Genomic DNA, 17,073 nt, shown 5'->3' on the forward strand with positions numbered 1-17,073 from the left:
TATCTACCAAATCATATTATTGAGTTAGGACTAAAGTCAACACACCATTCAATGCCTTTTTTTTACGCTGATTACAAATATAATAAGCATTTCTATTGGAAATGAGTTTCCCCCCCCCCCCTTTATATGCCAATTCAGGGTTAGGTTAGGTATATGTGGGGGGGGGGGGCTGAAATTCATTTACAATAGAAATGCTTGTTATATTTGTAATAAGCATAAAAAAAAGGCATCGAATAGTGTATTCACTTTATTCCTAAATCAATAATATGATTTGGTAGATATTTACCCCTACCTACACTCCTTTTCTCTGTAGAGGGTTCTGAAATTTGCTTACATGACAGGTCTATACTTATTGAAATTTAGACAAAACAAAATTTTACCTTAATTTTCAGTTATCAGTTTCTTATTCTCTTGCTTTAGTTCTTAAAATGCTATTCCTGTTATCTAAGTAGAATTTTTTTTTCTAAATTTAGGAAATATATTTGCATAACTTTATAATCTTATGACATAGGATAGTTGTGTGATCAAGAAAAGTTGTGAGGCTGAACACAGTGCCTTGTACTTCATTTAAGCAAAAGATCTATTTTGCAAGGTTTCCTTTTCTAAAACAAGGATTTTTAAATGTCATAAATGGTCAGGACCCTCTAGGGGGAGAAGTGGAGGTAGGTACTTCAAAGTACTTTCCCAAGACATACGGTAGCCTATATACCCATCTCTGAAAGTTTCATTTTCCTAACCAAACTCCTTTCCAAGATAGCCAAAAGTAGCTAAAGTAGAATTTTACCACCAAAAAATATAGAATTGATCATTTTTGGAAGACATCATAGACAATAAAGAGACATATTTGGCTTAAATGTAGGACCATTCCAGTACACAAGGAGACATGTCAAGAAAACGATTCTTACCTCATGATCTGAAAAATAATCCTTATTAACATATTTTCCTGGGGGTAAACCTTTATCCTCACTATTTTTCTTGTTTTCCAATTTTTCAATCACATTTTTCAGTATTTGTGTTTATTCTACAAGTCCTTAAAATCATTTATAAAGCAAACAGCCACAAGCCATCTAGCTAATCTAACCAAGCTTAACCCTAAATTTATCAATATTTGCCTGTTTATATCTTTTTGTTAGATGGCAGTGATGGTGTTTAACTTTCATAAATAGACTATTTGAAAATGGATAAATGCAATCAATTCTGTTTATTTTTCACAATTTTGTTTAAAAAAAATTTTGCAACAGTGAAAGAAGTGATGGTTAAGGGTTTTCCCCTGCAAAATATGTCAACTGAGATTATTTCGAATATTATGAAGTAAAAGAATTGTTTTCTTAACATTTCTCCTTATGTACTGGAATGGTCATACATTTATACAAAATATTTTAGATTGCTAGTTTTATGCTGATGTTTATTGTTTAGTTTGCATTTATGACAAGTAGGCTAATCCCTGGCGCCTTCTAATTGTCTGCTGTAGCCTTGGGTGTATTCCCTTTTCTTCAAGTAGTTCTCTAGGCTTTGACCAAGCAACTAACCGACAATGATGAAATCTTACTTTATAATATTCAGAACATTCCTGTTAGTACAATTATTGTGTTTCTATCTGTTGAAAATAAAATTTAGGTAAATATTGAAAATAATTTCAGAATAAACTTCAAGGCATTACACTACATTTATTGCTTCAAGTCATCAGACTTCATAAACACCTTTTCAATAGAAAACCAATTGATTATGATAATGTTCAATAACAAGGAAATACATTATTAGTCGGGGAAAGATTGCATGGCTTTTGTCTGAGTAATGAATTTTCATAAAATAAGGAGTAAAATAGTCATATATGTTTTACTAGGATGTTTTTTTCAGAAGAGCTTTAACTCTAGATTGTAAATATTCAGTTGGCTATATAATTTAGCTAGGATGAAAGTGAACATGGCATTTGTTGCAATTTTTTATGCTCCTTCATAACTCCGTTATTGCTTCTGGATCTAGTAGCATCTTGAGCCCCAAACCATTTTCCCACTGTTTGAATTTAACTCTCAATTCTTGAATTGATGTAAACAAAATTAGTGATGAACTTTTTGGTTAAAAACTTTGCTTTCAACAACTCAGGGTATATATTTGCACACTAGAGTGGTCTGGTAAAGATCATGGTAAATATGCTGTAATTTATCTAGGATGAAAGTAAAACATCATTTGATGTTTTTTTTATGCTCTTTCATAATTCATATAAATACCTTTTGTCTTTTATATACATTACGTTTAAGGGCTCAAGATGCAATTAGCCCCAGAAGAAATTATTGAATTATGAAAGAGCATAAAAAAAGGTATTATATGACGTTTTCACTGTTATCCTAGCTAAATTATATAGCCAACTACAAATCTACTGTCCTTTTTTTTATTTTATTTTTAATGATCATTTTACACGCAAATTTCCTTAAAATTTTTTGAGTGAACCCTAGAGTGATATCTAATTTCAACTATTCCATCAAAATTTAGGTGTTAAACTTATACCAAGTAGTTTTGACAATGCCCCTGGAAATAAATCAGCCAACTGTTTTAAAAGGAAATACATGATACATAACAATATGATAGACAAAAAAAATGATGTAAGACTATAGATGAGATAATTCTCCCCCAGAAAATTACCCCTGCAGGCAATTCATCTTCTGCAGAAAATTTTTGCTCTGAAAATCTCCCCTCACCACATGTAAAATCCCCACCCATCTGATAATTCTCTCCCTGGAAAATTTTCCCCACATATAAACTAAAAATGACAGTCGAGTTGCAGCAAAACCGGAGAATATCCTCCTGGGTTCTAGTTTAGATTTTGAATTGCATTGGGAAAGTGGCGTTTTTTCTAGTTGAAAGGAAAGAAAAAAAATAAAAAACCCCAATATTAAACAACTTTATTGATAAAGCATATGAATTAGCTGCAAAATATGCCACTGGGCTCAGGTTTAGGCTCCAAATCCAATTATGAGAAGATCTCCTTCCCCATGCACTACATTACTAAGGTAAAAAACTCAATTATACAGTTTTACTTTGAATTTTGGTCATAAGTTAAACCCTAAACCTTCTATAATTGGCACCTTGAAGAAAAATTGAGGTCCATACTGGATCTTTTGTGCTGCACTTTATTTACATTTTGATAAGTAGACAGCCTTTAAATTTTACTATTTTCTTTATTTAAAAAAAAAAAAAAAAAAAAAACTGATGACATTTCAAATCCTACTGACTGCTGAAGAAGTTTAACTTCATGCTTAGAACTGCATCAAGACACAATCAGGTTTGAGTTAATGCAAAAGAATGACTTTAACTTTGTGTATTTTCAGGGATTTTGTGCTTCTACTCACCTCTGTACAACTAAAGTATTCTTTCCAAGTGTTGTTGCAAGTAGAATAAATCTGATAATGATTATTTATTTGATTGAGAGGCTTTATTATGGACATGCCTCAAATTCCAGTGGCTGAAGATGTCACCAACTCTGAAGTTTGTGCTGTTAAGAATGGTAAGTTTTTCAATTAAATTTTGGCAACAAAATAAAATTAAAGCTACATTTGCTTTAGTAAAAAATTCCTTGTGTTCTCTTGCTTATTAAGTATTGTTCAGGAAAAGTTACAAAGAAATATGCAACTGCATATACCCCTGTATCAAACCCGTAACACCTAAGTTAGATTAGAGACCTTGGCTATGCAAAGCAAATAATATCTTAAAATATTAAATGTAATTTCTTGTGTTTAAGGAGCCACTATAACATCTGGCAGAAGAATTTTCTCTTTTGTAATGCAGATATGATAAAAAAAACAAATTTCAACCGAAAGTGAAGGTTTTTATCTGGCATCCATAATATTTATCTGAATGATCAACTTATTTTACTATTCCTAATTATTTAGTAAAACTTTTATAAATTTTGTATTTAGATATTTGTAGCTGCCCTAGCAAACATAAAAAAAGAACACAATCATATAGTAGATACAAATCAAGGGTATGGAACATTGCTAAAAAAAAACATTAAAGGATCCTTGTTAGAATTAAAGAACAATATTTTAATGCAATTTCATAAAAATATTGTAATCTGTATATATAATTTTCAACCTTAATTCTTCTTGGATTTGGCTATATTAGTCTGTTTTCAATTTTTTTTTAAGCTGTATCCAGGAAGGGGGGGGGTTCAATCCCCTCCCTCCCCCCTGAAATGTTTGTCTGACCTTTAAACGTTTAAGAAAATACATATAAGCAATTCTTGATGCATTTTTTTAAGTTGTTATACCCCCCCTTCTCCCAACTAAAATTTGGAATATGGCCCTGATTGTGTGTTTAGACATTTTTAACTGGCTGAGTTGTACTTAAAAACCAAAAGAACCCAATTATATAGTATGTACAAATAAAAAACGCAGAAGCTTTCTAAAATGTGTTAAAGGGTGCTTTGTTGAAATTGAAGAAAAATATTTTAATGCATTTTTATCAGAATTTTATAAAGTAAAAGAAAAATTTTCAAGCTTAATATCCCTTGGAGTTGGCTCTTAGTTTCTCCCTCCCATTTCCCAGGTCCTTTTTTGAAAATTTGCATGAATGCCTTCTAATCAATTTGTATTAAATGCTTTTTTACTTTAATCTTGAATGAAATGTGGTTTGTTCATTTTCTATAGGCTTTTTCTTCAATCAGAGCTGTTTTTAGAGGGGGCACTTGCCCTGTGTGCAGAAATTTCAGTGTCACAAAATTTCAAATGAATAAAATAGCATTCATAACTGTTTTGTAGTTTTAAAATTAAATTTTCATTAAAATTATTCAAGAAGACACAATTGACAGCACAAGCAAATTGATTCAAAAATTTTTATTTTCACATATGTGTTCCCACCTAAAGTAAGAACAGTACAGATCTAATTAATGACATGGTTTTTCTGTCATGAAAATTTTGTTAAAATTCGAACTTAATATTTTTGGGAAACCAATCAAGGGTATTGTTTTTATTAGCTGCCTGTCCATATAAATCTAAAAATCTATTAAATTGATTAAAACAATGTTTCTAAAATTCATCAGACTTAGCTCTTTCTAGAAACAATTAAAATCCGTGGCCATATCTGTTTAGTTTAAGATAATGTCTAACACCCTTCAAACCTTAAGTCACATCTGCAAAACTTCTTATCTTGTCCAGGAAAGATCCTGGAAAGAAGCACCATGTCCCAATAATCTTCAGGATTGAAATTATTTATGCCCAGGGTGAATTTTTAATACTGTTTTATGTTGTTATGAAAAATAGAAAAGTCAATGCATATTATGTTTAATCAAAGCACAATTAAACAAAGGAAGTTTGATACAACAAAAATAAAATTATACAAAACTCAGCCCATAGAAAATACAACCTTGGTATATTAACCTCAACATTGCAAAGCTTGAACTTGTTAAACTCAATATCTGGAATATGCTAGGGCAGGATTGGTTTCCCTGCCCTAGGAAAACCAATCTCTTGTCAAATAGGACACAATTATACTGAACAAGTTGAAGAGAAACAATTTGCAACGGAGGAGAGAGAAAGGAGACAAATCTGAATCTCATAAGGAGAAAAGGGTGAATTTAGTTGATGATGCACAACTTTAACTACTATAGGTTAAACAGAATTTTCCTAGTAAAAAAAGAAGGCTTATAAATGGATTCAAAATTATGAGGAAGGTCGCCCAGTAAACTACTGACAGACTCAAGTTTAAAGATTATAAAATTTCTTTATATCTATATTTAGAACTGGTAGGTGAAACTGACTACTTGTTGTAAATTATATGATTATAATTATGGTAAGTTTATGACTCTTTAAAAACTATTTTGGTAGTATAAAATTATATAATTACAACAGCCTTGTTATGACTAGGGGTACACTAGTCTTGCTTGGCTATAGAGCATGACCCTCCTGTCAACTTGAATTCTCAGGTTTTTATCTTTTATCCGAATTTAAAACTGTTTGCTGCATTTCCTATTTGCCATAAATTGTATCATTGTATGCAGTAAACTAGAATGCAGTTCGAGAGCCAATATCATTCATTAGCTATTAGCACATACAGCATAAGAGTTGATAACATAAGGCTTAACATTTGCTTCACAAAATACGGCAAACTCGCAGAAACACTGTTTGGTCCCAGTGCCTACAAGAGGGGACATATTGCTTTGTTTCAATTGGTGGGGATAATTAAATTCACGGACTGACCACTATCATCACTGAAACTTTCAAAATTCTAATCTTGGTTTGCACACTTATATTCCTATTCTTCCAAACTTTTTTCAACTGTGAAAAAATACCCTGAGCCTTGGCTATTCTACTTTAAACATCTTCACTGCTCCCACCGTCTTTACTAATAATACTACCAAGATATGGAAAGCTGTCCACCTAATCAATCTTTTCGTTACCCAACGTAACCTTTTCATCTTCATATAGTCCTAGCCTTAGTGATTTAGTCTTGTTAACATTAATTTTCAAACCTATTCTAGCACCCTGAACTCACAAAACCTCTTTAAGTTTATTCATTTTGCTCAAACTTTCATCTAGGACGCTTAAATCATCAGCATAATCTAAGTCCAGGAAAGTTTTTGCCTCCCCATTTGATTCCGTGTCTTTCATTGCCTTCACTGTGCTCCTTAAGATAAAGTCCATTAAGATGATCCATATAAAGGGGGATAGAACACAACCCTGCTGAACTCCGGATTTAATACTAAACCAGCTGCTAACCTCATGTCCTACCTTAATTGCAGCACTAATCACTTTTTTATGTATTTGGCTGGTATATCATCCAGGGATAAGACCCTTACTAAAGCTCCTATATCAATAGAATCGAAAGCTTGCCCGTAATCTATAAAACTTAAGAAACAGTAGCAATTTAAATGTTAACAGTCAAAGAAAATGCCGTGTTTTCAGGCCAGAATAAAAAAATTAAATGCTTAATTCTTCATAACTTCAATGCCTCCAAAATTATTAAGACTCAAAAATAGATATAAGAGTACATAATTTGTCAATTCATATTAATGTTTTTTTCTTTTAATGTGAGTTCTGATTGGGATATAGCTTCTTTTGATGTTATCAGAAATAAAAACATACCTCGAAAGAAAAATTGTTTTTAATAAAGTGCAAATTATGTTCTGGTCTCTATACCGCATGTCCTTAGCCCTACTCCTCTTTGTGGTAGTTTCTCCTCGTTTTCAGTTTGACTTGGTTATCCATTGTAATATCAGTTCGTTTTGCGTATCGTTTATTTCTAGTCATTGATTTATGGTAGCTCTATGCTTAAGTAATTATTCTACTTTCTTTGCGCTCATCTTTGGAATAACGCTGCCCTTTATTTTTTTTGGAAAAGATTTTAAAAATAATTATAAAATGAAAAACAGTAGGATTTCTTCAGAAGGCTTTTTTGTTGTGTCTTATGTCCCTTTTATTCATGTTTTGTTTTAGAAGTTGAAGCTGCTGTTCCTAGTGAGACTGAGGAGCTCTTTGATATTTCAAATATTCTTTGGTCTCCTAAGTTTGAAGCTGTTCCTTTGACTACTTTTCCGACTATTGTAGGACCATTTAAATTGGAAATTGACACGCATGAATTAAAAGCCACCAGTTTTGACAATGAAGGTATCTTTCAAACATTTGGTTTTGTAGAATCATGTATATCTTGAGCATTTCATAAAAGAAAACTAGGGTAGATGAACGTACATTTTAGCATTTTAAACTAATCTTGATATCTAATCTTACTCTCAACTAATTTTAATCTTACTCTTAATTATTCTTAATCTTGACTTTTTTCTTATTTTATTCCGGTATGCAGGCATTTACTAAACCGGTTTTGAAGTTTAACAACAACTTTCAAAGTGTTTATTGACAGGAAGTTGGTGAATTCTCTATATTTTGAAGCCAGAGAATGTAGCTCATAACTGTAAATTTTATATTTTTTTCTCAATTAATATATAAATTCTTGTTTTTTTTCCTGAATTAAAATGACAAATTAATTTTCCGAAACAATCAGAAAATGGACTGGTATTATATTAATTGCCAATCAGAACTTTTTACTTTAGAGCAATAATTTATGAATAATGATAAAAAAGAATTTATTTTGTGCAACTGAATTAAAAAGATTATAGTTAGCATATAGAATGATTTGTTTTGAAATATAAAACTATTGGAGTGCATAACAAGTCCTATTTGGCTTCAATAATAGAGACGAAAGTAAGTTTTTGAGTTAGATAAATTTCTATGGAGATCCAGGTGGTGTAAACCCGCCTAGATTTTGAAAAAGGCCTCTTTTGGGGCATTTGAAAAATGGATTTTATTTAGTATTTTTATTGACAAAAAATTTAAAAATTAAAAATGTCCTACTCCCCATGTTTTGGTTTGGTTTTTACTCTTGAAAACAAAATAGATTTAGGTCTCCTAGGCACCGTGAAGTGTTGCAGCGACCCCTTTTGGCCAGGAATCCAAGGAAGGAGTTAAGAAATAATTTACGGAATTTAAAGTCAGTAAAAATTATCGTTTTTGTGTCTACCCCTCATCACCAAAGATGACGACGGTATAAAAAAAAACAGATTAAAGAAAAACATGTATATTGAATTTGTAACCAGTTATATACTGGTTTTTGTATGTCATCAGGAATCACTTTTAGGTATGCAGACCAGGAAAAGTTGCAATGCAGGTTCTTAATATGTTGTTACTGAGTGCTAGTACTATGCATATGGAAAGTTTCTCATTTTGTGCAATTATTCTCACCTAAGACTCTTAGACGATTGGACTAAGGTAAATCTTTTTTGAATCTCTTGGAGTTTTTGAACGTTTTTTCTACGTTTTCAACTACTAATTCAAATATTTATTTCTATTGTTTGGTATAGGTGTTAAAAATAGCTTTGGTTAATCTAAAAATAATAAATTAATATTTGTCAAATAAATTATTTTGTGAATTAAATGGAATTTAAGTTGGCTACTCCTATGGCTGAATCCAAACAGATAAAAGAAAAGGTAAATTTTTTTTTTTTTTTTTTTTTAATTTATACGCTGTTGTCTTGCTCAAAAGATTGGCAAACAAAGAGAAACTCCTGGAAGTTTCTCTGCTTGGAACAAACAATCTCTTATAGATCTTGTTCATTTGAACTACAGTTTGATTATTTGCATATTCAAATTTTTCGTTTTTTTTTCTAAACAGATGAACGCTTTTTAAATTATTTCAATTTAAAATTGGTGAAAAATGTGATAATTACCGAAATTAATTTACGTAATGTTGTAATTATCACTTGACTTTGATTTAGGCTCGACGCTTGTTTTAACGCTCTTTCAAATTTTGCTATCTATTTTTTGTTGTTGATTTTTTAGGTTTGGGAGTTTTTTTGTTTATGAGTAATTTTTGTGAGATTGTATTTTTATAGCATTTTAGTGTTTATTTTCCTTGTTATTTAAAAAATTTTATTGTAGGTTTTGAAGGTCCTTCAATAAGTGCTGCTGCAACCCTAATGGAAACTTCAAATTCTTCTCTATCCACAGAACATCAAAATCTCTCCAAGGTTGTTTCCCCCAGGATTTCCACATCACTTCTACATTTTGACTCCCAGGAAGTGGGTAGCGATGACGAAGGTATAATTTAACGAATAATGTTTCTGAATCAGTTTTTAATAAGAAAAAAAATTGTTCCAATTTTTTTGGCTAAGATAAAACATGAAACATTACATAAAGCTCTAAAAAGTGTTATTGAAAGATTTTACTTCCATGAAGTGTTAATAAAAGCGTTAAACACAAAACGATTGGAAGATTTAATGTTGTACTGCAGTATTTAAGTAGGCTGAACTTGCACAATGTCGGCAAAGTGCCGATTGATTTGCCATTCTAGTCTTGAGTGAGTGAGTATAAACATTTCTATTCATAAAAATTAATTACTAATTACCGGATATGAAAATCTGGGAATAAAACTAAATCTGTGAAATCAGTTTCGTAACAATCAGGTTTATCACTCTTAAATTTGTGCCGACCTCTTGCTATGTCTAGTTTTCCAAATTTGTAAACTGGTATTTTTTTTTGCTCTGTGGCTTTATTCTTTCTGGGTGAATTATTCAGACAGTTTTATTGTTGATTTATTTTTTGTTTGTTAATTCTTTTTACTCATAGGAACTGGATAGAAATCACGAAGGTATTGGATTTATTAGTGGTACTTTATAATTCATGCTGATTGAGGATCATTTTGTTGGAAGTTTTTTCCTAACTAACAAACGTTCATTGCGTTTTTAGTATTGAAATAGTATTGCCAAAATTATTTTTGTCATTCAAATAGGTCATTAAATAATATTCCAAAAAGTTTATAGTAAGACTTAGTTTACATTTGGCTCATTCACTAGTGTATTAAAGGAATTTGCATGCAAAGTACTCAAACAGTGTAAGACTAAAAGTGGGTCTTGTGCCTTTCAACATTAATCTAAAAACTTTCTTATTAACTAACTAGAAATTTACTCTAGCGAAGCAGAGGTGGTTTTTTTTTTTTACTTTGCTGATTTTTTTCAAATTTTTTTCTGAGTAAAAAATATTTTTTCCCTAACATGATGCTGCTTAAGAGAAAAACTCCAAATACAAAAAAAAGTTGAAAGTAAATTAATTATCACATTAAACGTAATGACTGTTTTGTCTGGCACTTTTTTAATTCAAGTAGGGACTTTTCATCAAAACTACTTAAAATGTGAGAAAGATCTTCAAAACTACTTAAATGTGGTAATATCAGTTTATCAATAATAATTTTTATAAAAATTATATATTATATTTATAATAACTATATCATGTTGTAATTATAATAACATGTTATAATTATAATAATAATTATCAATAATAATTTTTAAGTCCTATTGGTGTTCAACAAACTCACAGCTACCGAAAGATTATTTATCTGTGAGGTGAAGCTGTTTAGTGAAGATGATTCATCTTTAAACACTGATTCAAAAATATTTATTTTTTTTCAAATTCAATTGACCTAAAATTCTTTTTCATAAAATTTTTATTTGATAAATATTTATTATTTTAAAAATAACCAAAGCCATTTTTAGCGCCTTTACCAGACAAAAAAAAAATATCACAGAATAAATAGTTAATAACGTTGAACAGTAATTTTAGATTTCCTTAAAGCAGAAGTTTCCTGTAAGGCATGCACAAGGAATAAGATATGGCTGCATACTGGAATAAGATAAGAGAAAAATTAAGATTAAGATCGATTAAGATTAGTTAAGAGTAAGATTAGATAATAAGATTAGTTTAAAATACTAAAATGTAGTCCATGCGCCTTAGTTTTCTTTTATGAAATGCTCGTGATTCTACAAAACCAATTTTTTTTAAACATACCTTCATTGTCAAAACTGGTGGGCTCCAATTCCTGGGTGTCAGCTTCTGATTTAAATGGTCCTGCAATGCTGGGGAAAGTAGTCAAAGAAACAGCTTCAAGCTTAGGAGACAAACAAATGTTCGAGGCATCAAAGAGCTCCTCACTCTCACTAGGAAAAGTATCTTCAACTTCTAAAACAAAACATGAATAAAAAGGATATAAGACACAATAGCAAAGCTCCCTGAACAAATTCAACTGTTTTTCATTTTATAATTAATTTTAAAACCTTTTCAAAGAAAAGTAAAGGGCAGCGCTATTCCAAAATGAGCACAAATAAAGTACAATAAATTTTTGAATTATAGAACTACCATAAATCACTGACTAGAAATAAACGAAATCCAAAACGAACTGAAACTACAATTGATAACCAAGTGAAACTCAAAACGAGGAGAAACTCCCACAAAGAGGAGTGGGGCTAAGGACATGTGGGCCTTATAGAGACCAGAACATAATTTGCACTGTATCAAAAACAAATTTTAGTTTGAGCTATATTTTTACTTCTAATAACATCTAAAGAAGTTATATGCCAATCAGAACTCATATTAAAGGGAAAAAACATGAAATAAATGGATATTAATGTAGGCTACTGCTATGGCTAAATCCAAACAGATAAATGAAGAGGTAAATATTTGTGGGTAGTTTCTGTTTTTTATTTGCTGTTGTCTAGCTTAAAAAATTCGGCAAACAAAAACAAACTCTTGGAAACTGCCCTGCTTGGAACAAACAATGTCTTATAGATCTTGTTCATTTGAACTAAAGTTTGACCAATTGTAAATTTCTATTTCTTAACAGATGAACGCTTTTTAAATTATTTAAATTTTAAAATTAGTAGAAAAGGAGGTAATTACCGAAATTTATTGATGTAATCTTTAGATTATCACTCTTGAGTTTGTTCGATGCTTTCGTTTTACTGCCCTTTTAAGTTTCGTTATCTGTTTCTGTTGCTTTCTTGGATTTTGGAGCTGCAATATGTCTGAGTAATTTATTGAAATTGTATTTTTATAGTATTTTGGGGTTTCTTTTCCTTGTTATTTTTTTTTGTTATCGCAGGTGTTGCACATCCTTCAACAAGTGCTAGCGAAACCCTAATGGGAACTTCAAATTCTTCTCTATCGCCAGAACATCAGAATCTCTCTGAGAGTGCTTCGCCCACGATTCCCGTGTCACTTCTAGAATTTGACTCCCAGGAAGTGGGTAGTGATGATGAAGGTATAATTAAACGAACAATGTTGTTGAATTAATTTTAATAAGAAAGAATTTTGTTCCAACGAATTCTATGTTTTGCTTTGATAAAGCATGAAACATCACATAAGGCTATTGAAAAAGCTTTTCTATCAACAGAATTGAAAGCTTGCTCATAATCTATAAATCTGAGGACCAAAGGTGTTTGATAACTCAGGCACTTTTCAATTATTAACCTAAGAGTAAAAATTTGGTTGACATATCCTCTACCTTTTCTAAAACGATACTGTTTTTCTCTTATAGCTTTGTCTACAGCATCTCTCAGTCTAAAAAGTATCATATTACTAGATAGTTTACTACCTACAGAGATCAGACTAATGCCTCAATAATTACCACACTCACTCATATCACCTTTCTTACATCAGTGGTTTAATTAAGGTTTCTCTAAAATAGAGGTACTTCCCTTTTTAAGAAGCCATATTCATAATCTTCAGTTACTTATTTCTAACCTCAAAGCCACCATATTTAAGAAAGTCATTTATTACAGTATCGGCACTTGGAGCTTTATTATTTTTTAATCCTTTTAATATTGTCACTAATTCTTTGTGACAAAACAAATCTTTCTTCACGTCTTAGGAATCACAAACTTTTTCATTTTCCTCTATATCTTTTGTTGCAACTCTATCTCGGTTTAGCACAAACTCAAAATGTTCTGTGCATCTCTCTTTAACTCTTTCCTTATCACTAATTTTGGCCCCGTTCCTGTCTTTAACTGGGACAAGTCTGGATTGACTACTCCCTCTCAATTTATTAACATTTGAGTACAATATTTTATTATTATGCCGTCTAGCCGCTTCTTCCAGTTCCTCGACAATGTTATCCATGGCCTGCACTGCACACCTCCTTAGTTCATATTTTAATGCTTTCTCCCCTTTCTTTACATTCCTTTTATTTTTATATGATCTATCACTCAGATAGTTCTTGTACAGGACAAGCCCCCTCTCATGCCTTTTAAACATAAAGCTTTTTCACTTATATTCCTAGCTGTGCTCCTAACTTTCTTCCCTAAGACACCATCAGAAACTTCACAAATTGTTTTCCTAAAATCATTCCACCCATCTTCCACATTGTTCAATTTTAAACTCTCCAATTTAGCATTGAACTGTTCCTGGAAATTTTTTTTCAAATTTTCATCGTGGAGTCTATCAACATCATAACTTCCCGGGAGGTAGTAACCCTTTTGAAATTTCAGCTTTAAATTAATCATATACAATATTAGATGGTTATCTTTCCTTTTTACATCAATAGCAGCACTCCTATATACCTTAGTATCTTGTACTGATCCTACCAGTCTTTTAATTGCCATAACATAATCAATAAGGTTTGCTGTCTTACTATCACATCACACTATGTTAACTTATGGGCCATTTTTTGACCAAATACCGAATTGGTTATAACTGGATTGTTATACCTACAGAATTGCAAGAGTCTGTTGCCATTACTGTTTTCTTTTCCTTCACCAAATGTACCTAGGCTAGGATACCATATATCCCTATCTCTACCAACCTGGGTGTTGAAATCTTCTAATAAAATTACCATATTTCTATCTGGGATCCTGACTATTTGCTTCTATAACTGTATGTAAAATTCATCTGAGTCACTAGTATTTGTATCAGTTGGCTTTACAGGGGCATGTACTACTACAATTGATACCCTGAACTTTATAGTTAGTATTCTATTATTAATACCTTCCCAGCCTAAATAAGACTTAGCAGCTTCCTTATTCATCATGAGCCCCACTCCCTGTCTATGTACCTCGTCTTTCCAGCCGAAGTTAGTAAATTCTATATCACCTAATTTCATGATTCTTACCCCTGGGATATGAGTTTCTGAAATTCCTAATAAGTCCAATTCGAATCGTCTGAATTAGTCAGTCAAAATGTCGATATGATAGTCATTTTTGAACGTCGTAATATTCCAAGTTTCTATTTCACATTTTTACTAACAACTGGATATGAAAATCTGAGAATAAAATTAAATTTGTGAAATCAGTGTCGTAACAAGCAAGTTTATCACTCTTAAATCTGTTCTGGCGTCTTGTTATGTCTAGTTTTCCAAGTTTGTAGACTGGTATTTGTATTCTCTGTCGCTTTCTTTCTTTCTGGGTGAATTATTCAGACATTGTTATTGTTGTTTGATCTTTTATTTGTCAATTTGTTTATTTTGTAGAAGCTGAAGCTGCTTCAACAATTGATACTGAAACGATGAGAGAAACTACTTGTTATATTCTGTCATCTGGGCATCAAAATCAACCTTTGGGTATTTCATTGAATATAGCATCTGAATCAGACTCACAGGAACTGGATAGAAGTGATGAAGGTATATTTGGAATTATTAATGCTACTTTAAAATTCAGGCTGAATAAAGATAATTTTTGAAAGTTTTTTCCTACCTAACAAACGTTCTTCACATTTTTAGTATTCAAATAGCATTGCCAAAAGTATTTTTTTCATTCAAATAGGTTATTATATAGTATTCCCAAAAGTATGGTAAATTCCTAAAAGTATACCTGCTGGTATTTCGTTACCAATCTTAGAGACATATTTTTTCCCAGCCAATGACAGCCTCACTCATGTACCTTACCAGTTGCGGATCAATATTATCTCCTGACTCATTGTCCTCACTTGTTGAAGTTGCAAGCATATTATGTAACAGGCAGTCAATCAAACTCTGTTTGCCTACTCTACTTCGTTTGGATAGAAGGGTGCGGCTCGGGTTTTAAGTTTCTAGGGGGGGGGGAATTAAATAAGGTGACGACAGAATCCTCCAGTATGCTGACAAATGCAGACACAAGCTAAATTTCAAATGTAAATAGTTAAATTTTACAATATTTAGGCACGTGGTGCTGACACCTTTGAACCCTTCCCCCTTAGCTGCTCCCCTGACTAGTTATCATGGTTGCAATCGATTGAATCGAGGATCTTTCACCCATACAAGTGAACATTCATTAAACAGAAATGTATGATTTGTTGTTTTCTTTTTAGTTGTTTTGGTAGAAGTTGTGTGTTTTTGAACTTACCAAACATTGTGAACGTTGCTTTATCAGGTGTGTTTTACATGACATCTATAAAATGCATCAAATGTCCAAAACAACAACTATACGTTGACTTCGTTTGACTCACCTCTGCTGCTATCTCCAACAGAGTCGCTTGTGGCTCTGTCCCCAATGGCTGGATAAGCAAAAACTACACGAGGAAATCTGGTGCCATCTTCTGGATAAGTTGCGGACATAGGAAAGAAAAAAAAATTGGATGATGTCCGATATTTATTTCTCGGTATCCGATGATGACACTGACCCCTATATTGATCTGTTAATATCGGCTGCCCGATATACCGGTCGAGCTCTAAGTATTATAATACTAATTTTTTTGTTAGTTTTATTTTATTAATTTTAGTAAAACAAAAATTAATTCATTATTATTATTTTTTACTGCAGGGATGATGCATTCTACTGTGTGCAGGTCTGATGATGTGAGTCATTCAATATTCTTAGGCCCTAAACCGATCGTTATGGTGAAAAAACTGGCAGAGAAGGCTATTGAAGAATTAACAGTTGGAATCTGGCGTTGCGGCTCCTGTGGAAAAGCAGAGATATCCCTTTTCATTCTAGATCTTCACATTAACACTGGCTGTGAAGAGCTTTCACCAATAGAGTGTGATATCTGCCCTGTAGTATGTCGTAATTATAGTAATTTTGTTGTTCATTTCATGGAACACCAAATGGGAGTGACAATGAAATGTGCCATTTGTTTAAGAGAATGTATTGATTATATGAGACACCATCTAGTGTTACAAGATCACATATCTCCAAACTTGTCGGAACTAGACTTTCAGGTGAATGAATCACTAGTTGTTTCACAGAATCTGTCTACAAGCGGCTACTCAAATTCATCTAAATCAGAATCTGATGAAAAAGGTTTAGACAATCAAAACTTAGATTGTCTGTTGGACAGTAAAAAGCACAGAAAATTAGAAAGACCTAAAAAAGAACACACAGAAAGGAAAATGTATAATTGTAATCTATGTAAGAAATGCTTTTCTAAACCAAGCCATTTGAAAAACCACCAAATAGTGCATACAGATGAGAAACCATTTAAATGTAAGCCATGTAACAAAGTTCTTTCTTTATAAGCTCGTATGAAGCGCCACCAAACAACACATACAAACGGGAACTTAGATAAATATAATGCATGTAAGAAATGCCTGATCTCAGCAGGCAATTAGAAGTACCATCAATTAGTGCATTCAGGTGTAAGCACAGATGTATGTTTTATCAGCAAGAACTTCTGTCATTCAACGATTAATTTGAAGCCGCACCAAACAATGAATGCTCGCGAGAGGCCAGTTAAATGTGAGGCTTGTATGAAATGCTTTCCTTCATCAAGCTCTTTGAAGTAGCACCAAAAAGTGCATACAGGTGAGAGTCCATTTGAATGTGAGATATGCAAGAAATGCTTTCCCTAACCG

The 17,073-nt window shown here is 32.0% G+C and overlaps 1 protein-coding gene across 1 annotated transcript; it reads left to right on the forward strand.

Annotated features, from left to right (window-relative positions):
- Positions 1–3,409: 3,409 nt before the first annotated feature.
- LOC148941814 (uncharacterized) lies at positions 3,410–16,737 on the forward strand. Its single transcript, XM_089103636.1, has 4 exons — positions 3,410–3,502; positions 9,423–9,581; positions 14,776–14,925; positions 16,043–16,737. Exons 1-4 carry the CDS (start codon positions 3,436–3,438, stop codon positions 16,735–16,737), a joined length of 1,071 nt encoding a protein of 356 aa, XP_088959762.1. The 5' UTR covers positions 3,410–3,435.
- Positions 16,738–17,073: the final 336 nt, after the last annotated feature.

Source organism: Artemia sp. Qi Xiang Cuo, chromosome 17 (assembly GCF_049724085.1).
Source record: "Artemia sp. Qi Xiang Cuo chromosome 17, ASM4972408v1, whole genome shotgun sequence".
NCBI lineage: Eukaryota > Metazoa > Arthropoda > Branchiopoda > Anostraca > Artemiidae > Artemia > Artemia sp. Qi Xiang Cuo.